General features: G+C 40.1%; 1 protein-coding gene across 1 annotated transcript in view; it reads left to right on the forward strand.

Annotated features, from left to right (window-relative positions):
- LOC108309935 (serine/threonine-protein phosphatase 4 regulatory subunit 1-like) overlaps nt 1–14,795 on the forward strand; it is a 78,945-nt gene that overhangs the window by 20,688 nt on the left and 43,462 nt on the right. Inside the window, 1 exon segment of the mRNA XM_037741353.1 lies at nt 5,247–5,379. Within this exon segment, the coding sequence (XP_037597281.1) occupies nt 5,247–5,379 (133 nt within the window).

Raw genomic sequence — 14,795 nt, forward strand, 5'->3', positions numbered from 1 at the left:
CCTTTTTATTGCTGAGAAGCATTGCATTATATGGCTATACAACAATTTGTTTATCCATTCAACAGTTGATGGGCATTTTGTTTATTTCCAGTTTTTTGCTATTATGAATAAAGCTGCTATGAACATCAAGTACAAATCCTTGTGTAAACATATGTTTTCATTTCTCTTGGGTAAATCCCTAAGGAGTGTTGGATTTACTGCGCCACATGTAAGTATATTTATTTTTTAAAGAAACTGGCAAACTGTTTTAGTGGCTATACCGTTTTGCACTTCCCCTAACAATGTATGAGACATCCAGTTGCTTCATATTCTTGCTGATATAGTTGGTATAGTCAGTTAAAAAAAAAATTTCAGCCTTCCTAGTGGGTGTGTAGTATTATCTCATTGTGGTTTTGACATTTGCCTGATGACTAATGATGTTGTCCATCTTTTCCTGTGCTTAACGACACACTTGTATATCTTCTTTGGTCTGAGATGGCACAGGACCCTGGGGCCCCTGGGTGCACAGGGCCTTTCACCACCCCAAGGCAGCCGGGAGGTGGCTTGACCTCTTCTGGAAGGAAAGAGAGGCTGTGGGGAGCCCGGCCTCCTGGGGTGTGGGGAGGGCGCTTTGGGCACTGACACCCAAGCTCAGGTGGGAGGGAGGGTGTGAGAAGTGAGTCCCAGGCCATGAACAGCAGGTACAGAGTGATCAAGATGAAGTCCCAAGCGATGGACAGCAGGTACAAAGTCATCGAGATGAAGGATCTTGGTGCATTTGAAGAACTAAGGGCAGGACCCTGCAACTGAGGCTTGGAGTGGAGGGTGGGAGGGGTTTCTTAGAAAATTAAGACTAAAGTGTAGGTTTCCTCTCTAGCAGTATAGATCAGTGCAGTGTCTGGAGTCTGACGGAGTTCAAATTCTGACTCTGCCACTCTATGAGCAGCAATTTTCTTAATTTCTCTGAGCTTCTTTTGCTTTTTAAGAAATGTTTTTGAGACAGGGTCTCTGTCACCCACACTGGAATGCAGTGGTGTGATCATAGTTCACTGCAGCCTCGACCTCCTGGGCTCAAATGATCTTCCTGCCTCAGCCTCCTGAGTGGCTGGGACCACAGGCACACACCGTCACAAGCACTAAGTTTTTATATTTTTCTTGGAGGCAAAGTCTCACTTTCTTCCCCAGGATGATCTTGAACTTCTGGGCCAAGCAATCCTCCCACCCTAGTCTTCCAGAGTGCTGGGATTACAGGTGTGAGCCACCTTACCTGGCCTGTTGTTTTTTTTTTTTTAATGGGATTGATATGGTTTTTATCAAGATTTAACAAACAACCCCTACTACACAGAAAGCTCTTAGCACAGTTTCTGGTTTATAGAAGTAACCAAAAAGGTTAAATGATTATTCATTATTGTATGGCTTATGCATAGCTTTTATTTCCTTGTTGATAGTGTAGTTTTATATAGTAAATGTGGTAGGATCATTAATATTCTCCAATAACATCTATTCTTTCGTGGAACTAATTGCTAAGTTTGTTAGTTGTCTGACTAAATACAATTTTTTGAAGAGTGAGTATTTTCTGTTACTTTAGAACACTGTGTTCTTAACATAAAGTACACAGTGGTCCTCAGAAGATCTTTTGAAATCCCTGATCCTGTATGGAAAGTACTGGGTGTGTATGACTATAGATATCTTCCGGTTCCAAAAACTACTACTCCGAAGGTTAGGAACTGCTGCTTTAAACGGTGTTTTCAAGTACATGCAGCGTGGGCCTGCAGATGCTGTGTAACTCTCTGTGGGATTGGGGCTGCCTGTTCTTTCTGGGCTCCGAAGTACATTGAGAGTAGCTCGTACACAGTGACTGTGGTGATTGGGCTTGGCTGTGACCTGGTATGGACCTGCTTGTCCAGGGCAGCTAACATGCAGAGAAATGGCATATTTGATTATGTCATGCATATTTTTTCTATAACTATAATTCTTTATTAAAATACTCTGAGTAGCTGTTATACAGTGTAAAATTTTAATAAGCTCATATTATTAGACTAAAAGAATTAGTTGAGGAAAAATGTGGTTCATGTTCAAAGAAAACTAAGTACCTAGGCACAAAGTTGTCATCTCTGTATTGAACTCTTTTCCATTACTGCCTGCATCGACTTGGTTTTTCTACCTTTCTGGTAGGAGTCCTGTACTTTTTCACACCAGGGCTACTCACCCAGCTGTCTAGTTTTCAGGACGAGGGGTAGGAGTGTTGCATTTCCACCTCTAGAGCAGGTGCCGATTAATCTTTCTGGAACTAACTATTGAGGCTGTTCTTTTGCCAAAACTAGCCCTAGGGAAGTCCTCGGAAGCCTATTTCTTTATCTTTATTTTCCTAGGTTAGTAATGGAAAGACGAGGTGGGGGAGTGGGAGAGTGGAGGGCCCTGCCAGGTGTAATTCTCCTTGCTGGGCACAAACTCTGCCAGGCTGTCTTTGAAATAGCAAGAGTCCTGTTGATAATTACCTCTCAACTCTAGGCAGTTCCCTGCCTGCCTTATCCTTTCAGTGATGCCCTCATTTCTAGTAGGAATGGAAGGAGAATATGACTCTGCTTAATAGAAAAAGTTGGTCATAGCAGGGATTCTTCAAAAAAGATGGTTACATCTCTTATTTTTTGAGACAGAATCTTGCTCTGTTGCCCAGGCTGGAGTACAGTGGCGTGATCTTGGATCACTGCAACCTCCACCTCCCAGGTTCAAGTGATTCTCCTGCCTCAGCCTCCTGAGTAGCTGGGATTACAGGCCTGTGCCACCATGCTGGCTAATTTTTGTATTTTAGTAGAGACAGGGCTTTACCATGTTGGCCATGCTGGTCTTGAACACCTGGCCTCAAGTGATCCACCCACCTCAGTCTCCTAAAGTGCTGGGATTATAGGTGTGAGCCACTGCACCTGGCCAAGATGGCTACATTTCTAAAACTTCTCATTTTAATTGAAGAATGCATATTCATAGACTGACCATGGGATCTGAGCCAAGGCCTTGCCTTGCTTGACCCATGGACTCTGTCCCTTTGTCCGTAGATCACACCCGTAAGGCCTTGTCTACATTTCCATGCTCAGTATCTTATGTAGTGTCAGAACACTTGTATGTCAGGCAATGCAAATGTAAACCCTTGTCATTTTTTACAGTATATTTACAGTATTTTCCACTTGTTTTATCTACTCCTAATTTGATAGCTATGTTTTAATAACCCATTTTTATTGAATCTTTCTGAAGAATTCAAACTAACATTCAGAAATAACAGCACAGGACATGACTCTTAGTAAGCAGATAACTCATGGTGGGAATAGTTGTGCATGAGCCTCCTTCTGGTTAGAGCAAATTAGATGAGTGGCTGAGGGAAAGTTGCCTCACTTCTCTAGGTATTGGTTTGCTCATCGGTAAAATGAGGATAAGAATAGTTCTTACTTGGTTGAGTCGATGTGGGAATTGAATCACATGTGAAACCTACTTCCCTGTCCCTGGCCTATTATAAGAGCTCAAAAAAATGTAGCCATTATTTTTATTTTTAACATCATCCCCACAACTCCCCTTACTACTGTTATTCCTAGAGAGTAGCCCCTTCAATATGAGTGTTCATTGTGCCCTGGGATTAGTCAGTGTGTTTTATAGAGTGGATAGAAAAATTAAGTTAATTCAGTGGTTGGTTAAGAGCTTCCACTGTTTTGTTGGAGACCATACTTGGTAAAATGCATAGTCTTAAAGTGAATTTACTCATTAGGTGTTTAATAATGTGCTGGGGCATATAGTAGATGCTCATGAAGCAAATTCACTTTAAGACTATGCATTTTACCAAGCCTATGTGCTAGGCTTGGAGAATCCAACAATAATGACACAGTTCTGCCCTCAGGAGTGTCTATAGTGTAAGGGCTTCTTGCGGATAAACAGTGAACATCATGTTGCAGGAGGCTGGCACAGGTTGCCGTCACCAGGAGCACTTGAGGTGTGAGGACAGTGGGCAGGCAAGGCATTCTAAAGAGGCTTCAACCTAGCTGAGACTTTAAGGCCAAATGGGAGAGATAGGGAACAGCATCTTCAGAACGCTGTTGGGGTGTGAAGCATGGAATACGTAAGGGAGGTGAACAATGTCAAGGTCGGCCAGATCCTGCAAGTCTTCCCATGCACGGACCCACTTACTCCTGCATCCTGATAGTGCAAGGGAGGGGGTCTCATCCCCACCCTCATGATGAGAACATGGAAGTATAGACAGGTGAAGTGACAAACTCTGGCCACACAGCAGCGAGTAGTAGTTGTGAGGTTCATCTCATTCCAGTTGTGTTTGGCTCCAGAGCCCATGAGTTCAGCTACGCCATTGCACAGGAGGGAAAGAGCAGGTTTAAAGAGAAAGAGGGGCTGGGCACGGTGGCTCATGCTTGTAATCCCAGCACTTTGGGAGGCCAAGGCAGATAGATCACTTGAGATCAGGAGTTTGAGACCAGCCTGGCCAACTTGATAAAACCCTGTCTCTACTAAAAATACAAAAAATTAGCTGGGTGTGGTGGCGCACCCCTGTAATCCCAGGCACTGAGGGAGACTAAGGCAAGAAGATCACTTGAACCCTGGAGATGGAGTTTGCAGTGAGCCGAGATTGTACCACTGCACTCCAGCCTGGGCAGCAAAGCGAGACTCAGTCTCGGGGAGAAAAAAAAAAAGGAAGAGAAGGATGCTAATTGGCTCAGTTTTAGCCAGAATGAGTTGGAGGAACAGGTGTGGTTGGGTGTTGTAGGGCCACAGATATGGATGGATGGGACTGTATGTCATGGCATCTATGAGGTTACATAAGTACGTTTAGAACAGACTAGATGTGGAGTGGACTTTCTGTCAGTGTCTTGCTAACCAGGCCAAACGGATTTGTTTTTCCTTTGACTGCATTAACCTGTTTGCACAGCCCCACGTGGCTGTTTTTCTTAGAGGTGAGCATCTGCTAACTTGCTGAGTTCTCTAGTAGAGGAGTGGTTCCCTTCACCCATGCATTAGACAGCCTGCACTAAAAGAAAGGCGTCTGGCTCTTCTCTGTGACTCTCGTTCCTATTACTTTTCTTTTGGGGTTTTTCAACTGACCATTTCATTTTGGCTGAATTCTCCACTTTGTGATTCTGAGAGACTTTAGCTGTGAAAGGGCTTTTTGCGAAGGTAGAAAGTATGCCACAAGGCCATGTCTTGACCGAAGTGTGACTTGTCACAGTTGATGCGCCATTTTGAGTTGTTTTTCTTCACCCACCCTTCCTCTTTAGATGGATTTGAAGACTATGGTCCAGATTGCAACAGCATGAGAGTAACGGCCTTCTTGGATGTTCCAGGCCAGGATAACCTGCTTCCGCTTACTCGCCTGGAGAAGTATGCCTTCAGCGAGAACACCTTCAACCGGTAAGTCCAACTAGGCCTGTGCAGTGTGTTGACAACTGTGTTGTGTGCTTTATGCTGACAATTGGGGCCACTTCTCTGCGACAGCTTTCAGGTGACTTCATGGATGATGAGGTAGGTGGGATACAGATGGTCACCAGGATGCTGGGGTTGTGTCTGAATGGTCCCATCTTATTAGGCTTTTTCATTATTTTTGTTATTGTTTTACTGACCACGTGGTAAGCCAGGAAGGAAATGGTGACGAATTTCCTGGTGTTTAAGTGATTAGGATTGCTAACTGAGTTTCTTTCACATATGCAGTACTCAGAAAAGTCATGCATTCCTTAATTGAGAAGCACCAAGAAGCATCAGTTGGAAGCACTGTCTGCCCGCTTTGTTTTTTGACTGCACTGTGCATCAGGGACCTCGGTGACAGTGTGTCATGCCATGCTCCATTGTCACTGTGTGTGATGTTGGCAGGGTTCGACTCCAGGCTCACATTGGCTAGGCAGATGACCTTGATTCTTAATTTCCTCAAGAAAGCAGGAACTAAGGCTTCTCTTTCCATTTACACTCTACCCAAACTTCTGTGAATTTGAAAGCATTCTCCCCTCCTTTCTCAGCTGAAAGTCTCTCTCCTCCTGTTCTGCCCTTTGACGGGCCATCTGTCCTGGATCCCTCGCCTCCTTCAGGTTTGCCTTCTGTCCTCTGCTGTCCTTACCTGTTACAGGTACCTTTTCATGCCACTTGCAATACTGGCTTGTCTCCTTCTAAACTGTCCTCTGAGCTTCGCTACTTTTGTCCTTCCCCATGTAGTCCCTAACTACACCACTCTTTCCTTACCTTCACTGACTGAATTTTAAAAATTACATTCTATTAAAAAGAAAAAGAAACAAGAAAAGTTACATTCCATGCCAAATATAGGCTAAGCCCTTTTATCTATTAAATCATAGCAAGCTCACAAGGATGTTACTGGATGCATCCATTTAATGTTGCAGGTGAGCCCATTATTATTCTCCTTTTTTGCTAGGGAATGATGATATCCTGAATGATGTCTTTTTTTCTTTTTTGTCTTTCTAGTTTTGGCACCTATCTACCGCCAAATAATGTAATTTAATTTTGTTGTTTCTGGACTTTATATATGTGAAATCATGCAGAATGTGTTACTTTTTTGGATTTTGCATATATTAATAGTTTGAATTTGTTCTTTTTTTAATAGTGTTCTTAAATATACTGACATTTATCCAACTACTATTGTTAAAGAGTTGAAAGCTTTTTGACTATTACAAACAGTTTTCTTGTGAACAGTCTTGTAGCTGTATCTGGGGACACACAAGTATGCATTTCTGTAGGACATGTACCCAGGAAAGAACTGCTGTGTGATGGTGTGTGCTTCTCTTCTACTTTAGTAGACAATGCCAGTTTTCCAAAGTGGTTACATCAATTTATACTCCTACCTTTGCCCTACTATTTTTTTTTTTTTTTGATATGGAGTCTGACTTCTTCGCCCAGGCTGGAGTGCAGTGGCGTGATCTTGGCTTACTGCAACCTCTGCCTCCTGGGTTCAAGCAATTCTCTTGCCATAGCCTCTCAAGTAGCTGGGAATACAGGTGCCCACCACCATGCCCTGCCAAGTTTTGTAGTTTTAGTAGAGATGAGGTTTTACTGTGTTGCCCAGGCTAGTCTCAAACTCCTGACCTCGGTTGATCCACCTGCCTCGGCCTCCCGGAGTGCTGGGATTACAGGTTTGAGCCACCATGCCCACCGGCCTTACCTTTGTCCTACATTTTATCTGCCAACTGGTATTGCCAGATTTTTGTTTTTTAGCCAATCCAGTAGTTTGGTAGTGTATATAATGGTATCACTTTGTGATCTGAATTTTTTGTTTTCCTTACTATGAGTTTAAACACCTTTTCACATGTTTGTTGAACATTCGTATTTCTCTTTTGTGAAGTGCCTATTCAAATCTTTGGTTGAATTGGCAGGGAGAAGATAGGTTGTCTTTTTATTATTGATTTGTGGAAATTCTGTGTGTATTCTGGATTTCAAACCTTTGTTAATTATGTATGATAAACATCTTTCAACTGGTGGCTTGTGTTTAAACTCCCTTTGTGGTATTCTTTTGGTGACCAGAAGCTATTCTTTTTTTTTTGAGACTTTGGGTAACAAGGTAACAAGTCTCGCTCTGTTACCCAGCTAGAGTGCAGTGGTGCAGTTCATGGCTGGAGCCTCAAACTCCTGGGCTCAAGAGATCCTCCTGCTTCAGCCTCCTGAGTAGCTGTGACTACAGGCACATGCCCAGTGACTTTATTTTGCATAGAAACAGGGTCTCACTATGTTGTCTAGGCTGATTTCAAAGTCCTGGCCTCAAAGGTATGAGCACTGTACCTGGCACACAAGCTGTTCACTTTAATGTAGTTAAATTTTTTGACATTTTCCTTTATACTTAGGGCATTTAGAAGCTTTTTTCTCTAGTTCTTTATATTGCTTTAAAACCTTTATTTTTTTTCCTGTGAAAGAAATATACTATAGTCTATAATCTGCCTGAACTTAATTTTTCTTTATCATTTGAAAAATGACTCTAGCTTCATTTTTCTAATGTCACAGTGTCATTTATCAAAAATGTGTTCTTTCCTCACTGCTCTGGAGTGCCACCTCTGTAATAGTCCAGCCTCTGTTTACAGTCTTTGTCTGGACTCTCTCTTCTCTTCCAGTGGTTCCCTCCGCCAATACTGCCTTGTTTTGATTACTGTAGATTTATAGTAAGTCTTGATATTTGATATAACAAGTCTTCTCGTCTTGTTTTTCTTCTTTGGCATGACTTGTTATTCTTGGTCCTTTGTATTACCATATAAATTTTAAATCCAGCTAACCAGATTCTAACAAAATAAAACAAAACAGAACATCTATTAGGATTTTGATTGGGTTTGCATTGAATCTATAGGTCAATTTGGAGAGTATTGCCCTTTTTGTAATATGTAGACTTCCAGTCCATAAACATGGTATATCTTTTCATTTATCTAGGTTTTTCTTTAGTTTCCCAATACAGTCTGGTCATTTTCTCTGCAGAAGTTTTATGCTTTTTTTTGGCTGGGCATTTTAAAGGAAATTTGGGACATCATATTTTATCCAGTTAAGAACTTAGAGCAAATCTAACTGAAATATCATCACATTTAACAAAATCAACAACAATGCTTTCCAGTTTACCATTCTATGTCCTTAAGTACTTAAGAGGAAACTGTACAATATAAAATGCAGATGTTACAAAAGAAAAGCCAAAAAAACAAAGAAACTGAACCAAGTTTTCCTGACTATCTCAAAAATACCTTTTATGGTTGATTTGTTTGAATCATGATCCAAATAAGGTCTACACATTTCATTAGGTAGATGTGTCTCTTAAATCTGTTTTTGTTTACAGTTTTTTTTCTTTTTGATCTTAAACTCCTTTTAATCTCCAATGGTTCTTTCTTTCATCTTTCTCTATATCATCTATTTGTTGAAGGGATTATTAGCTTAGAGAATTTTCCACATTCTGTGTTTGGTGGTCATCATTCTCATGGTATCATTTGCTCTGTCCTTTCTGTAAACTGAAAACCACATTTGGAGAATTGATTATATTCTGCTTCAATTTTTTTTAAAAACAAAACCTCATATGTTGTTTTGTCAAGTTCATATTACAAAACATCAGGAAACAATGTCTAGTTGTCACACTTTTAGAGATCTCATATTGAGCAGTGGGCTCAGGTGTTTTGTTTTTTCATTATAAAATTCCTCACCAATCTTTCTTCTGGTGATTTCAGAGTTCACAAATAATCATTGCTTAAATCTGTTATTTCATTCTGGATTGGAAAATGGCAATTTCTTTTTTCTTTTCTTTTTAATTGTCTGCGAGATCTGCAGTGTGGCCCCATTTCCATCCTGCTATTTGTTATTTGTGCCTTCTTTCTTTTTTTTCCCCCTAGATAATTCTTACCAGAAGGTTATGAATTTCATTAGTTATTTCAAAGAATCAAGTTTTGGCTTTGTTTCCTGTTGTGTGTTTCTTTTCTATAATAGTTCAGTAATATCTGCTCTAATCTGTATTATTTTTTTCTCGGGTTTTTTTTTTTTCACTTTTGGGATTTAATTGCTTTTTCTTACTTGAAGGATACTTAGTTTAATTTTTTTGTTTTTTGTTTTTGGCTTTTCTTTTGTAACATCTGCATTTAATATTGTACAGTTTCCTCTTAGGTACTATCTTAGCTGCATCCTCAAGTTTTTATATATAATATTTTCATTATTTCTCAGCACAAGTATTTTTAATGTTAATAATGATTTCTCCTTTGATCATTTAGTAATTCAGAAGTGTGTTGTTGTATTTCCAGATATTTGAGGATTTTCCAGATATCTTTCTGTTATTCATTTGTAATTTAATTCTTTTGTGGTCAGAGAACATACTTTGTATTTTTTCCCTTTTAAATTTGTTGAGATTTATTTTATGGCTCCAAATGTGTTCTATCTTAGTAAACTATTCCATATCCACTTGAAAGGAATGTGCATTGCAATGCACTGCAATGTTTTTGGGTATCTTATAAATTAGGTTAAGGGTAATACATGCTTATCTATTTTCTGTTTTACTCGTTCTGTTAGTTACTAAGAGAAATGTTGTCACCTGTAACCACAATTGTGGATTTTCCTTTTAATTTTAGTTATATGTATTTTACGTATTTTGAAGTTTTGATGTTGGGTGCATACACATTTAGTATTGTTCTGGTTTGTTGAATAAATTGATTTCTTTTTTTTGGAGACAGAGTCTTGCTCTATCCCCCAGGCTGGAGTGCAGTGGTGCGAACTTGTCTTACTGCAACCTCTGCTTCCCAGGTTCAAGCGATTCTGATTCTCCTGCCTCAGCCTCCTGAGTAGCTGGGATTACAGGTGAGCGCCACCATGCCTGCCTAATTTTTGTATTTTTAGTAGAGACAGGGTTTCACCATTTTGGTCTCCAGGCTGGTGTCGAACTCCCGACCTCAGTTGATCCACCCACCTCAGCCTACCAAAGTCCTAGAATTCAGGTGTGGGGCACTATGCTGGGCCTGATTTCTTAACACTGGATAATGTCCCTTTTTTCTCCCCTAGCAATATTCTCCTTTACTGAAGCTTACCGTGTCTGATATTAATATATACACTCCAGCTGTCTTTTGATTAATGTTTGTGTGGTGTATTTTTGTTCATACTTTTATTTTTAACTTATCTATCTTTAAATTTAAAGTTTGTTTATTATAGAAGGCATATAATTAGGTCTTGCTTTTTATCTAATTGAATAATCTCTGCCTCTTAATTTGAATGTTTAAATCATTTCCATTTGATGTTACTATTGATGTGGTTTGTTTAAATCTACCATCTTAATATTTATTTTTTATTTGTCTCAACTATTCTTGTTTTCTGTTTTTCCTTCCTTAGAAAAAATCATTTTTTCCCCACTGTTGGCTTATTTGTTATACAGTACCTCTTCTTAAAAATTTTAATTGATTGTTCTAGGGATTACAGTATAATTTTTTCATTCATCATGACATATATTCAAATAAAATGATACCACTTTGCATACTGTATAGTTGGCGATGTTGCATAAGAACCTCACAGCAGTGTTCTTCTGCTTCTCCTCCTCTGTCTTTTGTGCTGTTATTTTCCTACATTTTACTTGTACACAATTCATATGTTTCAGAATACTTTTTACAATGTGTACTTCATATAGCAGCTATCTTAAGGCAATTACAAATAAGAAATGGATTTTTAAATATTTGCCATCTTTTTTTTTTAACCATTTTTGATGTTTTTTGATTTTTTTTTGGTAACCTGCCAATTTCTATTAGTTATCCTTTTTGCCTTAAGAACTTCTTTTAACAATTTTTGTTTTGTACAAGACTGTTGTCAGTGAATTTTCTCAGCTTTTGTTTGTCTGAAAGAGTATTTCAATTCCATTCTTTCTTTAATTAACAGACTTTATTTTTGAGGGCATTTTAGATTTACAGAAAAGTCAAGTGGAAGGTACGGAAAGTTCTCACATTTGTTAGCTGCCCAGCATGTCCAGCGTTTCCTCTGGACCTTACCATACTGTTCGCGCTTATCTTAAAGTCCTTGTCTCATCATTCCAACATCCAAGGTCTCTGCCAAACTTCTCATCTTCACACTCCTCATCTCTCTGGCTAGTCCCTTTGTGTTCTGTGTTTCTGTCATATTCTGTGAGTACTCTCTGTGGGTCCTGTTCCTACTGGTCATCATAATTTTCTTGTTTACCTCCGGGCCTAGTTTGTAAAGCTTATAAGAGCAGGGCCTGGACCTTTCTCATCCTGGTATTCCAAGCTCCTCACACGGAGTCTAGAGCTGGTTGGGCTCAACACATGATTGTAACTGGATGATTGGGGAAAGAAGGAACAAAGACATGGAGGGCTAATCCATGATTGGATTTCCAGGGAACATTGGTTATGTTGCCATGAAAAATTAAGCCATCCTCTTTTTTTTTTTTTGAGATGGAGTCTCACTCTGTTGCCCAAGCTGGAGTGCAGTGTCATGATCTCAGCTCACTGCAACCTCTGCCTCCTAGGTTCCAGTGATTCTTGTGCCTCAGCCTCCCGAGTAGCTAGGATTACAGGCACACACTACAATGCCCAGCTAAATTTTGTAGTTTTAGTAGAGATGGGGTTTCACCATGTTGGCCAGGCTGGTCTTGAGCTCATGACCTCAGGTGATCTGCCTGCCTTGGTCTCCCTGGCCATCCTCTTTATATTAAAAAAAAAAAAAAATTCACAAACAAAATACATGCCCATTGAAATATTTAACAACTTCAGGAATTTAGATAGCGTTTCCCTCCCTCCCCTATTACAACCTTGTGAAGTTTGATGAATATCCTGCTAGATTATTTCCTAAATAAGTATATGTATATATGAATGTGTTTATGTCTACATATATTGCACGTGTATGCCTAAATGTAATTTGTATTAAGAAATAGGCTCATGCCATATGCAAAATTTTTCACCTCTTTTCATTTAGTGTATCATGGCCATCTTTCTAACTTGGTACATATCTAGAGATACTAAGACCATACAAATGGTTGCATGGTATGCCAGGATATAGATAGGTCATAATTTATTTAAGCTTCTCTCTGTTCATTTGTTGTTGGCAGCTTCTTGCTTGTCTTGCAATCCTAGTGGCTGGCACCATGGAGGACTTATGGTGTGCCGCTACCCTGCTTCGTGCTTGCTACATGTCATCTCGCTGAGTTTTCCTGCGCTCTTCTGAGTACAGGCATGGTTTGTCTCTCCAGAGGGCCACTTTCTTCTTTCATCTTATTAACAAAGCTAACAAACAAGTTAAGTGTCGAGGCGAGGCTTCTGGACTCTGCTCATCCACTGTGGGCTCTCCAGGTCATTGCAATATAAGCAGCCAGATTTTCCAAGGTGATGGTTCCAAAGCACCAATTTGTTTGAGTCTTTAGCTCTCTCCTGTTCTGTAGTAGAGTTGTCTGTGCTTCAGGCATCCTCTCTTATCCCTTTCCTCGCTTTCTTTAAGAGGGCAGGTCCCTTGCAACCATTTGAGGCTGGATGCAAATTTGCCTATCTGTTCTATGGCCCTAGAAGCAGATTGGGGATCTTAGTTGCCTGATTTCCCAAGGGAAGCTGAATGAATGTGGTCCGGTGAAATGTAATTAGTGACTTTCTCTGCAGTGTCTATTTTGACTTTCCCAAACCTTTTGGCTTCCAGATCGTGATATTTCATCCCAAGGGCAATGTAAATCTCCCTGGGTACAGGCTTGAGTTGATGGATTTCTTCCGATACTATCCTGGGCCAAAGGACTGAACCTTTGAATTCTACATTTTTAGTCTTTTTTTTTTTCCTGCAGTCAGGGTGGGTTTTCAAAGTGAATTCTTCTGATGCATACATGGCCAGAAATGACATGCATTGTTCCTGGAGGGTCAGTTGCTCAGCGGAGTGGACAGAGGCAGTCGGGTCTCTTTCTACTTGATCAGAGAAAGCCCTCAGTAGCTCCAGTTCTTCTACTTGGACACAGAGGCCACCAGATCACCCCAGGGCACTGCTGTTGGCCCTGACTTTTTCCCTTCTCAGTGTCTTTGTTTAAAGAACTTTTATTGAGGCATATTTTGCATACGATAAGCTTCACCCACTTTAATCGTTCACTTGGATGAATTTTGTAAATGTATACAGTCATCCAACCATTGTCACAGTGGAGTTCAAAACTTTCAATCACCTGACAAGTGCCCTTATTTGCCCTATTGCTGTCTGGCAGTCCCTCCCTCCCTGACCACCATGGGCCCAGGCAACCATTGACCTTGTTTCTGATGTTTGCAAAATATTTTGCCTTTTCTAGAATTTCCTATAAATTCAGTCCTATGGGATATAATCTTATATGTCTGGCTTCTGGTCCCTAGCAAAATGCATTAGAAATTCATCCCTGTTGTTATCAATAGCTAATTCCTTTTTATTGCTGAGTATGCACAGATATCCTGTGTTTTGTATTGCATTCACCAGTTCAGAGAACACTGGGAGTTTTCCACTTCATGGCTGTTGTGAATGAATGCCTGTATGAACATTTTCATTCCACTTTGTGTGGACATAGGTTTTCATCTCTTATGGGCAAATGCCTAAGAGTGAAATTGCTGGGTTGACTGGTCAGTGTATGTTTTAACTTTCAGAGGAATTGCCACACTGTTTTCCAAATTGCCTGTACTATTTTGCACTTCTACAAATGTCTGTGGATTCCTATTTCATCTCTTTGTCAGCACTTGGTATTGTTATGATAATTTTAGTTCTTCCAGTAGTTGCAGTGTTACCTCTTTGCATTTTTGGCCTTGTGTTTTATTTTGTCTTTACGTTTTTTATTTTGAAAAAATTTTAGGTTTACAGAATTGTTGCAGAGATAGTACTGAGAGTTAGTTCCCCTATACCTTTTGCCCAACTTCTAATGCAGTGGCTTTCAATTATGGGTAATTTTGCCTCCGAAGGATCTTAGACAATGTCTAGATATATTTTTGGTTGTCACATCTTGGGGCACCGGGGGTGCTACTGACTTCTGTGGGTAGAGGCCAGGGATGCTACTAAACATCCTGCAATGCACCAGGCAGCCCCTTGCCCCCAACAAAGACTTATCCACTCCAAACTATCGGTAGTGCCGAGGTCAGGAAACTGCTCTAATGTTTACGGCTTAAATAAGCATGACACATTTATCATAACTAAGAAAGTAACATTGGCATTGGTACACTGTTAAATAACTTGCAGATTTCACTTGGAGTCTACATTTTCTCATTAATGTTCTTTTTCTGCTCCGGGATCCCATGTGCTACATTACATTTACAGTTGCCTGTCTCCTTGGGCCCTCCCATCTGTGATGGAACGTTCTATCCTTGTCTTTCATGATCTTGACTTTTTTTTTTTTTTTTTTTTTTTTT

Source organism: Cebus imitator, unplaced genomic scaffold (genome assembly GCF_001604975.1).
Source record: "Cebus imitator isolate Cc_AM_T3 unplaced genomic scaffold, Cebus_imitator-1.0 Scaffold99, whole genome shotgun sequence".
In the NCBI taxonomy this organism is placed as follows: domain Eukaryota; kingdom Metazoa; phylum Chordata; class Mammalia; order Primates; family Cebidae; genus Cebus; species Cebus imitator.